The sequence below is a fragment of the Beta vulgaris genome, chromosome 3 (assembly GCF_026745355.1).
Source record: "Beta vulgaris subsp. vulgaris cultivar EL10 chromosome 3, EL10.2, whole genome shotgun sequence".
In the NCBI taxonomy this organism is placed as follows: Eukaryota; Viridiplantae; Streptophyta; class Magnoliopsida; order Caryophyllales; family Amaranthaceae; genus Beta; species Beta vulgaris.
The window spans coordinates 22,542,165-22,557,523 of NC_079204.1; the positions used below are offsets into that span (position 1 = coordinate 22,542,165).

The 15,359-nt window shown below is 36.1% G+C and overlaps 1 protein-coding gene across 1 annotated transcript; it reads right to left on the reverse strand.

Annotated features, from left to right (window-relative positions):
* Window positions 1–1,346: 1,346 nt before the first annotated feature.
* On the reverse strand, window positions 1,347–15,179 carry LOC104907992 (hypothetical protein). Its single transcript, XM_010697030.3, has 13 exons — window positions 14,442–15,179; window positions 11,562–12,171; window positions 10,918–11,471; window positions 10,455–10,574; window positions 9,009–9,074; window positions 8,306–8,416; window positions 7,484–7,560; window positions 6,162–6,229; window positions 5,559–5,669; window positions 4,794–4,969; window positions 4,637–4,705; window positions 3,133–3,288; window positions 1,347–1,655 (listed from the first exon to the last, which is right to left on the reverse strand). Exons 1-13 carry the CDS (start codon window positions 14,514–14,516, stop codon window positions 1,578–1,580), a joined length of 2,271 nt encoding a protein of 756 aa, XP_010695332.1. The 5' UTR covers window positions 14,517–15,179; the 3' UTR covers window positions 1,347–1,577.
* Window positions 15,180–15,359: the final 180 nt, after the last annotated feature.

Consider the following 15,359-nt stretch of genomic DNA (forward strand, 5'->3'; position numbering starts at 1 on the left):
TTGTATTTTAGGTCACATCATTATTTTGACAAGACATCCCCATTCTTAATATCATAATAGAATAACTCATAATTGAAATTATTCTAACGTCATTGTGCAATTTTTCTATAACATTTATTATTACATTATCATAGATTTCATACATGATCTAGCAAAAATGTATGTTGAGATAAATTCAAATCGTGTTATTTAAACATCATAGATCCATATTATTTTTGAAGCCAACAATAAATAACCTAATTTGATAATCCTACCTAAAACTTCTACCATCAATAACCTAATGTATAAAGCCAACAATCAATTGACTTGATATGGAAGTTATAATTGACCTAACATTAACCAATAACCAATTTGACCCAATTATGTATGACTAGTACCCGGACATGCACCCGACCCGTAGGCCATGTGCACTCTAAGAAGAGCTTTTAAAGCCAATTACAGCATGTAAGTGGTCCGAGAATCCAACCTATGATGACTTTTTAACCCAATTTCACCTTACTCGTTGTTTATCCCACCTCACCATCCGACTTAAAACAATCTCAAACTAAGTTTAACCAAAATGTTGAGAAGATACTAGCCAATACTTTTAACGACTTTCAAATAACCAAATAACCAAATAACCAATATATGCTTCCGCGAAAAGCTATACAATGTAGATGTTGTGGTGAGTAAATCAAAATTGACTGAAAATTCAACACTTTCATTTCTTGTGGTGACTAATAAAAATTGACAGATAACCCGATCGTGAAAGCCAACTAAGAGTACAACAACTTGAAACATATAAAGTAATTTCATTAGGGCCCGTTCGTTATCGTTTTTTGTTTTCAGTTTTTTTTTTTAAAACTGAAAACCAAAAACAAAAAACCAAAAAAAGTGGTTTTCACTTTTCAGTTGTCAGTTTTCAAAATCATCATATTCCCAATAAATTTGACTAATTTTTTATTCATTATAGGACATATATTACATGACTTTGAAAATCAAAAAACCAAAAAACAGAAAACCACAGTAATACTGAACGGACCCTTAAATCAAGGTTTGATTTTCATTACCCACCTGATGGTTGGGTATAGCGGTGGTTATTTCTTATTGCGTAAAATTCTCAATTACCAATCTAATAACACTCCAACTTATGGAGTCTCGTGGTGACTAAGTAAAAATTGCGTAAAACTCAAAGTTCTATAAAACACTTAAACGATAAAAAATAAAAAAAAAGAAACTAATGAAAAAAGAACGACAAGCTCATTCAAAACGCTTGTACTACATATAATTCCCTTCGGTATATCTGGTGTCGAAGACGCTTTCAGCCAGACACCAAAATACGAAAGACATATCCTGAAAACACTTGGTAGGAAAAAATAAATTTATTGTCTTGTATCAAAATAAATGGTATTTGGATTTCCCAAACAATCTACTAACTACGAAAATGTGGCTAATTTTTAATTTCTTCCTTAAACTCAAAAGAATAAACAAAATGTGTCACACACATGATATACAGTACTTATCCTCTACTCTAGCCTCAAAATGCGACTACAGACTTCAGAGGATGGTCGACGAATAATATGAGCTTTGTCCTCAACTTAGAGTCTGCTGGTCCTTCGCTTTGACGGTCCTCCGGGAAATAGCTTCATTATCCATCCTAGCACTCGTTCCACCACCTAATAAAAGAGGTAAAGTATTAAGATACTCTTCATCAAATATTCAGTAGCAGGGACTAGGGATGCAGTGGTTGTCCTAAGCACCATAAAAGGATGTTATGTAATGTTAAGCAAAAATATTCATACAAAATTCTGAGAAATGTGTGATTGTGCTGGAAAAAGAAGAAAGAACTTCCTCAAGACCTAGTACGACTACATGCCAAAATATGAAAGGAAAAACTACACACACAATCAAGGGTATGTTTTTTTCACCTCAAATATAAGTTTCAGGAGGAATAAGTTCAAGTTTAGATACCAATAAGTACCAGTAAGTTACAGATTCAATGCCCAATTAGTTAAGCAAAAGTCGGGTATCCTGAGTGACAAAATAAGCTACCAATAAGCTATTGTGATCCTAGTGATTCTACTACCAACAATATTAAAAGAACCTCAAACTACTATTGTGATCCTAGTGATTCTACTACCAACAATATTAAAAGAACCTCAAACTACGTATCACCAAATTGTCACTATAACCTTCACTTTATTTCTCTGCTCTCTCTCACAATTTTAATTTAATTAGACTAATAAAATTCACTTTAAGAGACCCGGAAGAGAGTTAGGAAATGGTAAGATGGAAGGAAGTTAGTATAGTTGACAGCTAACGGCCCATCTTGAAGGCCAACTAAAACATCTGCAGCATGGAATATGTAAAGTGGGAATCAAATGGCAAAAATATGCAAATGCCCGGGGAAACATGCCTCTTTAATACCTGTAACATTTTCAATTTGAGACTTTGATTCCCTTTCGTTACTAAACCCTTTCTTGATTCCTTTCCCTTTCCTCTCTTCTAACCAAAAGCCCCCTTATATTTGTCCAACTCCAAAAGATGGTCGAAACAGTACCCAAAAAAACATGTCTGTAATGCAACTCGAAAAGAAAACTTTGGGAAAATAATGAATCTGCAAAAATAGCATTAAGATCCTTGCTTGCTTTTAGCTGAGGATAGGGAAGAAACCAACTATCAGTACAAGAAAGCGGATATTGGCTAGGAAAGATTCTCGTCCGCAATTTATAGCCCTGGCTGAAATTTAATTGTTCCTAATCACATCATTGAATCATTTAGACATTTACTCCCATTACCACCATATGTTTGCATGGCTGAAAAAACATGAGAATCCAGAGATCTGTGAAAACAAAATAACCAGAAAAGAGGGGGACTTCTGCCTTAACCCTAACATCATCATGAAACTTATCTTACAATGTTCCTCACGTCATTATATTTATGGTAACCACAACTATAAAGGGTATAACAGAAAAAAATTATTCAAGATACATAAAGATAAAGGGATAACAAGCAAAAAAAATGGATGGAGGGAGTACATTCGAAATTAACGATTGAAAGACATCAAGACAATAACCATAATTCAAGCTCTCCAACCTAAATGAGCTTCCCTTTCTCAAAACCAAACAAGTGAAACGAGAACAAAAGAATTACCTCATCGCCTTCATCTGCATACGCAACACTTTCCCGTACAACAAGAGCAGTAGGCTGTTTGACAGCAATATTTTCATTTGCCATGCTTTGGGCAGTCAATAGCTCTAGCCTCTGAGTCTGAACTTCAAGTTTCTGAGATAGCTCCTTGTTCAATTCCTTCAAATCAAAACTAACACATTATGCACACAAATAATGCAGACAATAAATGTTAATCATCTAATGTACAAACTTATATGAGCAGATTTCAACATTTTCAACTCGGAGGTTACAGCCTGTTATAAGCTTTTTCTCTGAGATGCTGATTGCTCCAAATCTGCTTTTGAGGCAGGGAGGGCAATAGCTAGAGTTAGGTGGAGACCATCAAAGGTTATATAAATTGATATTAACATTTTAACTTGGAGGTTACATCCTGTTATAAGTTTTTTTGCTGATTCCTCTGCTTTTAGGGCAGGGAAGGCTAAATAACTAGAGTTAACTGGGGTCCCATCAGAGGCCCTGACTTGGCCTGGCGATAATGGGCCCATTTTGTAGAAGGGTGAGCCCTTTCTGATTTGGCCCTCAATGTAATTTAGCAGGTCAGGACGGGCCTGTGACAAATCCCCTTCATGTGATTTTAGCAGGCATTGACTCTGTCTCTCTCTCTCTCTCTCTCTCTCTCTCTGTCTCTCTCTCTCTCTCTCTCTCTCTCTTCCTTCCTGTGTCTCCAATCGATTACTTGATATGCTCACCATCCTCTTGCACTCCATCTAAAACAGAGATTACCAACTCAAGATCTAGACACCCTACGGAAGAGCGAAAGAGAGATGCATAGAGGACGGAGAGAAGAGAGGAAGAGTATTTTAGATGCGAGAAGCCTTCAACAATCAGACTATCAATGCACACGTCTACACAATCAGAAGCCATCATTTGTCAAACCATTTAAGTCCTTAGAATTCCCCCTTTTGACTTTCTCTTTCTCATTCAGAAGTTATATATATAATCCCTTCGTCCAAATAAATAGTGCTTGATTTCCATCTCAAGTGTCCCAGAATGTAGTGCTTGTTTCTATTTAGAAACATTATTTTTCCCTAATATATTATCATTGAAAAAAAAATTGACTCCTCAGATATCCTCATTTTATCATGGAATATTGTATCCATATTTAATGTTATTATATAAAATATGACATCTTTGACCCTTTTGTTCATTAAAAAAAAAAAAAAAAAAAAAATCCTTGATCCCCATCATTCACTCTCATTGGTGGTACTTATTTAATATTTCATTGTTTTTATTCAAATAAACAAAAGCTCTTCATATCCCTCTTAGTTTCTACCTACCTTAATTCCCGTGAAAAAAGAGAATCAAGCTCTATATTTTGGGATGAAGTATAATGGAAGTATAATATGTAGGTCAGGCACAAACAATAAAATATAAAAATAAACCGACGGTCGAGAAAATATATATTATATATAGGTCAACCAAAAACAATTAAACAATCTATAAACGCCATTTAAGATCTACATACCTTCAGCTTCGTACTTGTTGAAACTTCAGAAATCAAAGCTTGCATCAACTCCTCTTTCTCTGACGTTATCTGCAGCCAAAGCTTCCACATTTAGCTTCTACAAAATTTTAACACAAAAAAGCAAAAAAAAAAAAAAACATAACAAAAGCAATCATACCTCAGCAATTAGTGAATTGATATTTTCTATCATTTGCGCTTGGTCCGGAGGAATACTCATAGCAAAATCTTCATGACTATTGAAACTATTTTGTACAAGCAGCGAGTTGTCTATATCATCAAGCATTTGCATGTTTGATGAAGCTTGTTCAGAGTTATCACCTGTAGCCTCAGGGCCTGCAGAAAAGGCAGGATAAGCTATCAATGCAGGCATCTAATTCCAAAACTATTAACAACAGTAGTTGAGCATTTGAGGTATAAATCTGACTATATATGCAGCAAAAGAGTAATAAAATCTAGAAAAAGTGAGCAGACGAAAGAAGCACATCCAAAACAGGGTGTGTCATGCAAAACTGCGAACATCAGGTCACCAAGCCAACTAAGCCTCAACAATATACATAAATGTTACTGATAGAACATAATCCTGTTGATATAAGAAGCTACAGGAAAACTAGGGACAAGACAAACACACAACACCAAGGAACATGAAGACACAAAAAGGTTACAACTTGTATCAAATAACAGATACAAAAGAACCTCCACGCAGGCAAGTGACAAATGATTATCTTTGCTGCAAGACTCAGCTCTTGTATGTCACCAATAACCCTTGTATTTGCTTATTAGTTAGTTTTCTGCAATTAATCTTCATAATCCATATAAATCAATCTCTCTTACTAGCTTCAATATTGTGGATATTACCATCTCAAAACTACAAAAATTCTTCAAGTTGAAATATGCCAACAAAGAGGATTAGGATAACAAGTACCTAAATCATTAGTAGAAGTTGAAGCATCTTTATTTCCACGTCCCTTATTCAAATCAACTGAAATTCCACTAGCAGAAGCTCCCCGTATTTTAGACTGCAGCAACTTCTTTTCTGCATAGATAAAAAGTTTAAAATCAGATAAAGCCCAGTCCAAACACTAAAGAACCAAAGAGATCAACGTTGCAAACGAATAGTACAGTGTCAATCAGGATATAGCAGCAATGATAGCTCATAGAAAGGCAGGATCTCATCTCTCACCATTATTATCTACAAAACAGGAAACAGAGAATTGCCAGTCTCTCCCTAACAGATGATATATCAACAGCTATTGTCCCAAGTTCGGGCAATAACATACTTAATAATGCGGCTAACAAAAAGATCAAGAATTGACCTATGGTCAAATTTAGAATATGAATTGTGCAAAAGTCAAAGTGTTCCAGTTCAACGAGAACGGAGGAAGTACTTTGTAACAAATGCAAACTTTTTTGGTGAAGGAAAAATATACAAACAGAGCAAAAGCAAGCAATCAGCAAAATTTTCAGCTCCAAACAATTGAATGACAAAATATCTAAAAGAACATTGTAAAATTTCATAACCACTTACCTTCCTGTAAAGCATCAATAGTCTGCAGCAGATCTTGACGCTCCTTGTCGAGGCTAGACATTTTCTTCCTGCATGAACAGCCATAACAAACTTTATGATAGGTGGAATATGAAATTTGGGGCGGGGGGTCACAATCTTCAAATATTACAAAACAAAAAAAAAGTGATGCTGTGTCGACAAGAACAATCATATCAGATTTCGCATCATGACCAAAACCAGAAAAGTCATTTACAAGGAAGGCACACCACAAACAAGGTAGCTGGCTGATAACTTTCGGAAAGATATACCATAATCCCATCGCAAAAATTGTGCACTAAGAAAAAGGAGACAAAAACATACAAGTCCAGCACGCTTCAATTAACCCTTCATCATTAGCTATAGAGGCATTGAACTCTTTAGAAAGAAACATTCCATCAAATACATGCAAGCTACAAACATAGCCTCAATCGATTTTTGATATTGTAACAAGAATTCGGTTAAAACTTAAAAGGGACAACAAGAGTGTGTCAACTCCATACAGAAAAAGGAGGGCTAGGGGAAAACATATCATGACCTTGAGACACTTAAAATCTCCAATACCAAAAGAATGTATCATGATTCATGAGACTTAAAATTCTTCCATTCACTATTGATCTTCTTTTTTAAAAAGATAAATAAAAAGTAATGATATAAGGGACACCAGTTCTTGCTGCATTACAGATTCAGTGTAAGAACTTAAAATGCCACTTTCCACACAATGCATCCTACAATATAACTTTGAGTATCTAAAGGGGGGAAATAAAAGAAGTCTGCCAAGGTCAAGGGTTGACCAATTAGAATTCTGCATAAAAAGGCATAAAGGTGATCCTCATTCAGAAACTGAAACTTTGGTAATATCAAAATACTTAGAAAATACAGTGCCTACTGCCTATTACATAATTAGTACACCATGTGCAATCATCAGCCAACAAAACACTAGAGTAAGGCCATAGCTACAGCGATTATCAATACTAAAAGCAAAATCAGAAATATAATTTAATAAGGTTACACACCCCAAAAGGAAGGTGAGGGTGGAGGGCAGGTATTAGATTAGAGACAGTTGGGAGTTGGGACCACAATCAGAATAGATAAAATTAAAGTTACAAATGTTCTTACCACAATAGCACGAGTGGAAAAATAAATCAGATTGAAGATGACCCATAAACTTTCATATAGATATAGTAGATGAAAGAAGACCCTTAAAAGACAAGCTCATAATAGTAAATCATAAAAGAGAACAGGCAAAACAGCATTAACAGTAGATGCTATTGCTTTCAGAACTACTCAAGAGCAGGAATCCATACTTGTAGGAAGCAAGTTCAGCATTTGAGTATTCCAATTCCCTCTCCAACTTCAGCTCATTAGATCTTAACCTAAGGGCCTACAAGATATGATTACAAGGCACACCCAATACTATATATATCAGCAAGACATAACTGACTATCAAAAGTCAATGCAGGTACCTAACACATAAAAAAATACAGATAAGAATCATTTTACATATTCTTCAAAAGTCATGAAGCAAAAACATGGAAAGCATTTCGTCAATTGCCAAGAGAAATTTTGACATAAGTTCAACCACAAATGCTGCAAAGATTTATATTGGTACAAACTTACACCTAATGAAGAAGACTCCGCATGTTACAACATTCTCACTAAGCCAAAGCAATATATAAAGGCAAGGAATCAAAATTGCCAAGTTCTACTCCACACAAGAGTACAAGACCACCCATTGTCAGTCAAGATATAAGCAGTATAACACACCTCACCAGGTGCTGATTATCATAATAAGAGATAACTTACTATGTCCATTGAAATAATACTGAAAGAGTTATTTCGATCCACATTCAGAATACACATGATTTAAAGTTCAGACCTATTCCAGGAAGTATTTTAGTTCTACTGCTTTCTCTGTTAAAAGAACTTCCCACAGTGTCTTAACTCTCAAGTCTTAACGTCTAGTCCAAATAAATGATTTAAATTGATTTCTCATCGAGGTCTTGTTTGTTTGGGGTGTTTGTGCTCGTATTTCACACACAAGTCATTTTTTTATTTCAAACCTTCAAGGACGCAACTAAAGTCATAGACTACAAGAGATACTGAAGAAGACATAAGAAGAACACCACCTTCTCTTCCAAGCTAATAACTTCAGAAGCCAAAAGTTTTGCACGCTCATCAGCTGCATTACACTCAAGTTGTGCATTCATATATTCAGCCTTGATAGCCTCAAGCTCAACCTACTGCACCAAGATGACAGAATTAAAACAGCTAGAATATTGGATAGTACATGCATCAATTCATTAATAGCCAAAGAAACATGTATTTAGTAGTAAATACAGAGATTACATAATATGATTCTTTTTCCTTTATTATTTAGTTTACTTCTGAATTCTGATGCTCTACTCGTCTCACAAGCACTTCTATCTCTTTTACTTAAACAAAATTTATGCCATTTACAGCAAGATAGAGATCAATAAAGCCATGATTTTTCAAAATTTAAAAGATATAAAGAATTCTTAGGACACACTTCCGTCCTCTAAGAATTGTCATATGCAGAGTATCTGAAGATATCAAAACATCATTAACTGTTACCTTTCCCAAAAATAATATTCCATTTTAACCAATTACTATTTAGTGTTATTGCCGATTAAAAGGCTTTAGGGATCATTATAGAAGCTCAAATATATATATATAGAGAAATGAAGCTTGGCAAGTAGTGGACAAAGAAATTATATGATAAAAAATGCCAAACTACCAAATTAGAGTGCACAGCAGTTCTAACCACACCCAATAAAATCATTATCCACACACAATGATGATGACACTAACCAGTCGGGCCTTGATTTCCTTTTGCAACCTTTCCATCTCAGCCTTCAATTGGCTCACAATGCCTGCCTACAAACAGGAAAGTAAATTAGTTGACAACTACCTAAGTGCATGTTGCTAAACACTTGTGAAACAAACCCAAACAATACAAAACAGAAAAAAGAACTTCGACAAAAGTAACCTCCAGCACTTCATATAATGAGGCCAACCAGAACAGAAAAAAACACATCATGCGATTTGTCTGAGGGATCATTTTCCCTTAGTCTGTGATAGGGCGGTGTAGGGCAAGACAACAAATGTAGTGCACTTCATGTAGTACTCTTCAAGTCGTGAAAGGTATCACACTTGACCAAGACATATGGCTCCACCAACAGCACAGTTGGTCCACCGCAGATCATGCAGTATAAATAGAAGATTATAGTAGCATGCCATGCAAAAGGAGACTAATAGGACAAAATCTGCAAAAAGATATTAACCTACCTTGTACTCGCGAGTTGCCATTACAGGTAGAAATAGATTTTAAAATTAAGTTCAGCACACATCCCATACTTAATACTTTGCGTCCTATCTCAATACACGTCTTATTTGACAGCCACCTCAACCATTGCCCAAGGAGCAAACTGCTGTCCAGTGTTGCTTTGTTTTAACTTTCAACAGAAAGCTACACGTTCGGTTACTTTATTAATTGGCCAATGCTATAATTCAGATACCAGCAGACAATTACTTTAATCTGTATATCACATACACATGGGTCTTTATGTCAAACAGATAGTAGTAACTTGAAAGGATAAATATGTAGAGCGCAGACCAAGGAGACATCAAACCGAATAAGTAACTATGTATTGTTATATCAATAACCAAACACACTATGTCCAGCACCAGAAATCAGACTTCAAAGGAATTTTAGTGGTCCCAGATCATCATAAGCAAAGTCCCATCTTAGTTATCCCACTTCTGACAGTGCTTTACATGGCCCAAAGCACCTGGAAGGCTGGACGAGGGACCCAAATTATTCTAGAAGATTCAACCAGAGCAATAGTTGGGTTCTTTACAATAGCATACATAACAATATATATAAAGAAACTGCAGAAGTAAGGCAGAATAAGTTGCCAGTGTTTAGCTCCCACTGAGGCAGATAATTCCAATAACTTTTGTAAGTACAATTCCTGCTATGAATTTCTTTCTCACTAGAAAGCATATACAAGAATAGAAAAACGAAAAGATAACACACATCATTCTCATTCAACACCTATTGGTAGTAAAGTATTCATATCTCTGAACTAGAAAGGGACTGCATACATCACACATTGATTAAACAGTTGGCAGACTGTGGAAATTTCCTGATGCCAAAAGGGAATTGCAGTCACAACACTCCTTCCACCACCACCCCCAAGAAGAAGAATATAAAAAACAAATACACGAAAAACAGTCGACAGAAGCAACACCAACCTGCTGATTATAGCTCTCCGTCAAGGAAGAATTTTCAGTCGCCAATGACTCTGCCAATGTTTTAGAAACCTCCAATGATCGTTGCAAAGAGAACTTCTCTTGCGTCAAATCTTCAATGTGCTGCAGTTAGAGGAAAAGTGAATATAGAAATCTCTTGAAGCACAAAAATCATGTCAGATATGTAACCGTCCAATTTTGACATCAAAAGGCATAATTGACAAATATTTAGAGATGGAGTGTATATATACATACATACATGAACATATATACGTATATGTACATACAAACACAAATGTGTGTATATGTATGTGCAAGCAAGGAGCTTTTCCAACTCAAACATACATGATTGTCTATACAGAGAAAAAAAACAAGAAAACACAAGAAATTCACGATAACGGGAGAGTCATACACAGCGGCCAAGCAACATTTCGAAGAATGGTACACATATCAGAAAGGCAAATACCTGTTCCAAGGCAGCAAAATCTTCATTTTGTTTCTGTGAAGTGAATTCCAGCTTATTTTCCAGGCTCTGCTCAAATGAATTGAGTCCCATTGATGCATAGCCAAAATGTTCATCACTTGGATTTGAAAATGCTGGTGTTGGAAGTGGTTCAGCAGGAGAAGATGCTGTAAAAGGAGCATGAATTGCAGAAGATGTAGCAATATTGCTGCTCGAAAGCTTTGAATTTGAGAGCTTGTCTTTTTCAACAAAAGTCCGGCCAGATGCAGAAGAATCTTTAATATTAAGAGAATCAAGGAAAGATGGATAAGTTCTTCGGGGATATGATTCCACCACGGCTGAATATGAGGGGCCATTCAAAGAGCCACCAACATAAGAATTGAAGCCTGTCAAATGTGATTCGGATGCCTGTTGACTCCCATAACCTACAAAATTCCCCACTACCTGACTAGGCTTTCTTTCCTCCAACCCCGAAAATAGATTATTCTTCAACTTCGCATGGCTATGATCAAGCTCTGACGCAGATGCTGGCAAATTCATACTCGAGTGCGTAGATTCTGCAACAATAGCAAAACATGTTACATGACACATTCACAGAATTAAGCACTTGTAAACTGTCAGACATGGTTCCTGTTTACTGTACTGACCAGAATCCTGACGTGATACATTGGTGACATGTCCATCAGTAGAGACTTTTGTAGCAACATCATTGGTGCTCTCATTTGTCTGTTGAAAGCTTACAGCAGAACTAAAGTCTCTAACAAATCCATACAGATTTGTGTGAGAATCACTATTAACATAATCTTGAGAACCACTGGGTCTACTATATGACATTACTTCTGCATCTCTTCCTTTTCCCATATCAGTGACAAATTTACCAACATTTTCCCCTGTTTGTGATTCAAAGTCAGAACCTGTTTGGTACTTCACGCCTGGAATCTCAGGACTGTTTTCCATTTGATTCGGCAGCTTCTGAAGCAAATCATGTGAACTGTCATTATCACTTTGAGTAACAATATGTGCATGAGGTACTGATTCAGACCCATCAGGATGAGTGGAAGCCCGTGATTTGTCATAACCAGAAGCACCTAAAGCTGTATTAGAGTTACCATCACCTAGAGCACTGGTAGCATTGAGAGACGATGCTTGTCCATTTTCTGAAATTTGTTTCTCATTTGGTGTAGCATCATCAATACTAGGTTGGCTAGTTGATACTGCCTTTTTTGTTGCTGCTTTCTTCTTTCTGAACTCTTCAAGCTAGAGGAAACAGTAGATATTAATGCAAAATTTTGTAAAGATTGATCCTTAAACGTTTTCAAATCTAATATACAAATATTAAGTTGTAGGAACTAGCGAGATTGTGAAGCACGATACAGGAAGTAACAATAAGAAAATAACTTCAATCAAGCACAGCTTTACAACATTTCCCAATAGTCTTTCAGAGCATGTGCGCCCTCATTAGGGCACCAACACTATCTCCTCTCATGCCCTGGTTCACCTCTTCACAAAGGTGCCCCAACAAAAAGTCATGCCATGCCCTCAATAGGACCAAAATATTTTCCCCTGCTGAGCTGCTATCGCAGAGCCCAAAAGGTAGGAGAGTAGTAATTTTGGGTCACTGTTGTTGGGAAAAAAGGGGTTGTGCGTGCCATGAAACAAATGGACAAAAGAGAAGTTGTGTGAAAGAGGAATGAGGCATAAGGTCGAATAGACAAACTTTGTGACATTGGCCCAAGTTCACTATCGTATGTACTCTACAAACAAACTCCAAACCAGGAGATGCTTTGCTAAAGTAATAAATTTATGAGACATTATAGCTCTCTGGTTATTCTCCCCTGCCATTCCCTCCTTAACACAGCGAAAGGAACAAATCTCCAATCCTGAGCAATCAGGTAAAAACAAAAACAAGAAGTATAACAGCCAATGTCCAATAAAAGGTGACAGTCTGCAGAAAATTTCACTTGCTTGGTTCGGCTATGTTCAGCCAAATGTTCTGAAGACAATCCATCAGGGTTCACAACACCCAATTCCACAGTGGACAGACAATAATTTAACCAATTCAAAGAGCAAATAAGAGCAGGACACCAAAGCCTACAGGCAGTCACATACAAATGGGGGCAGAGCAGGACTGGCAATCTAGAATACACCTCAAAAACATCAATGATAAGGAGCACAGCTATTTTGTACAGCCAATATCACTTACAAGTTACAATCTCCCACAGAAATTCAATGATGCATATTTGTATGAGTTTAGATTGTTGCATTTATCTTTTAAAAATTGTCTTTTCTTGTTAATATAGTTGCTACTCCATTTTACTCAATTCCTATTTCAGGGAAAGCTCGCCAGTCTCCACTTCTTAGTGTAAGTTTGCATACAACTCTCCATACAGAACAAATGAAGCAAGGAGATAGACAACTGGTGGTGACAGCTGTTGCTACAGACTCAGTCAATAGCAGAATCAGGACGGGAGTAAAGAAGAAGACAAATCCCATCCACCCCAAAATCCAAGCTAATCAATTTATTGTCAAACGATTAGTATGATCTGATTGCAACTTACCATTCAACTCTGGAGAGATACACAAACATGGGAGAAAAGAAAAGGTATTTAATTTATGTGAAGACGTTAACCTGGGAAATCAACTTAAAGAATTTGGGAAGAAAAGTCAATAATGAACCTTGACTCTATTTCCTACACCAAAAGCAAAACAGAAGCCCAAGAGCGCGCGCACACACACACACAGAGGTAATCAGAAATTGCTATAACAGCCTAACTACCTCAGCTCCTCCAAATGAAGATTGTAGTCAAGCCAGAATTAAGATATGAACAACGTTTGCAAGCTTCATACATCACATGCTCTAGATTTATAGTCAACTATCACGTCATAACGAAGTATCATCCAAAACAGCAGGTTCCTTTCTTCCTTCCAGACTGGCATACTCCAAAGGGATCGAACCTGGACATCTTTCCCATCCCTGGTTCATTTTTTCACTACACAAACAAACAATAGAGGGACACCCAAACCGCCACATCACCTGCCATTAACTAAGCAAATTTCTCCAAACCACCAGCATATTTGCTTCTGTAATAATAAAAAATAACTCCAACACCTACATGACTGCAATAAAAATACTGCAAACACATCCCTTTTCACGCCAGCCCAAAAAGGAAGACACTCTAATTGGAAGCTCAAAGTAAAGATTTCCCAAAAGCATTTAACTTATGGAACAATCAAAATTCAACATTATCTTCAAATTTTTGACCTTATACAAATCAAAGCACTACATCTAAAATCTTCTCCCAATCCAAAATTATATCTGCATTACTCATGAATCATGATCCACCTACATCATTCACAGTATGCATCTCTTACGACGACTAAACTCTTACTAACATCAGGGTTTTCAACTTATATATACTTACATCAACAAAATGAACAATTACAAGAACAAAAAAAAATGTGATTTCTGCATTAACTATAAAAGGAAGCTTAAAGTAAACAATCAAAGCCCAAAATTAAGGTCATACCTTGCGTCTACCAGCTTCCAAATCCTTTTTACGAGATGAAACTGCTGGATTAGATAAAACTTGAGCAGATGCCATTTTCACCCAAATTTCTCCCCTCTAATTCAACATTATACAACTCAAATACACAATTTAATCTCCTTAAACCTCTCAAATTTCACCAACAATGGCGGAAAAAAAGTGGGTGTTTCTTATGATTGATCTTCAATTTTGAAATCTGATCCAATTAGGTCAAACAAAATCATCTGATTTAGAACAACCCAGAACCGTCAAATTGCAATTCGAACTTCAAAATTGATGGGATTTCTGATTCGAATCGATTCAATCCCTAAATTCGCAGATCTTCCCAAAATCTCTCTCGATCGAAACAACGATCGAATTGCGAAGATGTAGAAGATATGGGAGAGAGAAAGAATTACGAAACAAAAGCACTAAAATTATGAACAAACTAATTTTGGGTAAATATATAAAAGAGGGTTTTTTTTGAATTTTGACAACAAACAACCTTTTAGGTGAAATTGGATCGACAAAATGTAAAATAATAAAATCAATAATTGTAAGTTTGGTATTGTAGTAAAAATTACTACTTGTGTATATTTAGAAGCTATAAAAATTACGCCAGCAACAACGGAGGTTGTGTTTGTTGAAGGATGTGTCGGTATTTGGAATTTTGGACCTCCCTAAATTTTGAGATCCCCCCTTAAAGTCCTAACCTAAGATAAAATCACAAGAAAAACGTCAAATGTGTAGTATTTGCTTGGACGTGTTGCTATTTTATTCATAGTTAGAACGTGGCATCATCTAGAAAATTAGATTTATGTGATTAAGAAGTGTGACATTTAACATGGTTATCATAAGTCTAATTATATTGCTAATTAGTTAATTAAAAGTTTTCATTTAATAAGATGTTAGTATCGCTTA

Coding starts and splice junctions, on each gene's coding strand:
- LOC104907992 (XM_010697030.3), bottom strand. CDS start 14,516: ATGGCATCTGCTCAAGTTTTATCTAATCCAGCAGTTTCATCTCGTAAA. Junction 12,172..14,441: donor TGGAAGCTGGTAGACGCAAG/GTATGACCTTAA, acceptor TGTTTCCTCTAG/CTTGAAGAGTTCAGAAAGAA. Junction 9,075..10,454: donor CGGAGAGCTATAATCAGCAG/GTTGGTGTTGCT, acceptor TCCTGTTTGTAG/GCAGGCATTGTGAGCCAATT.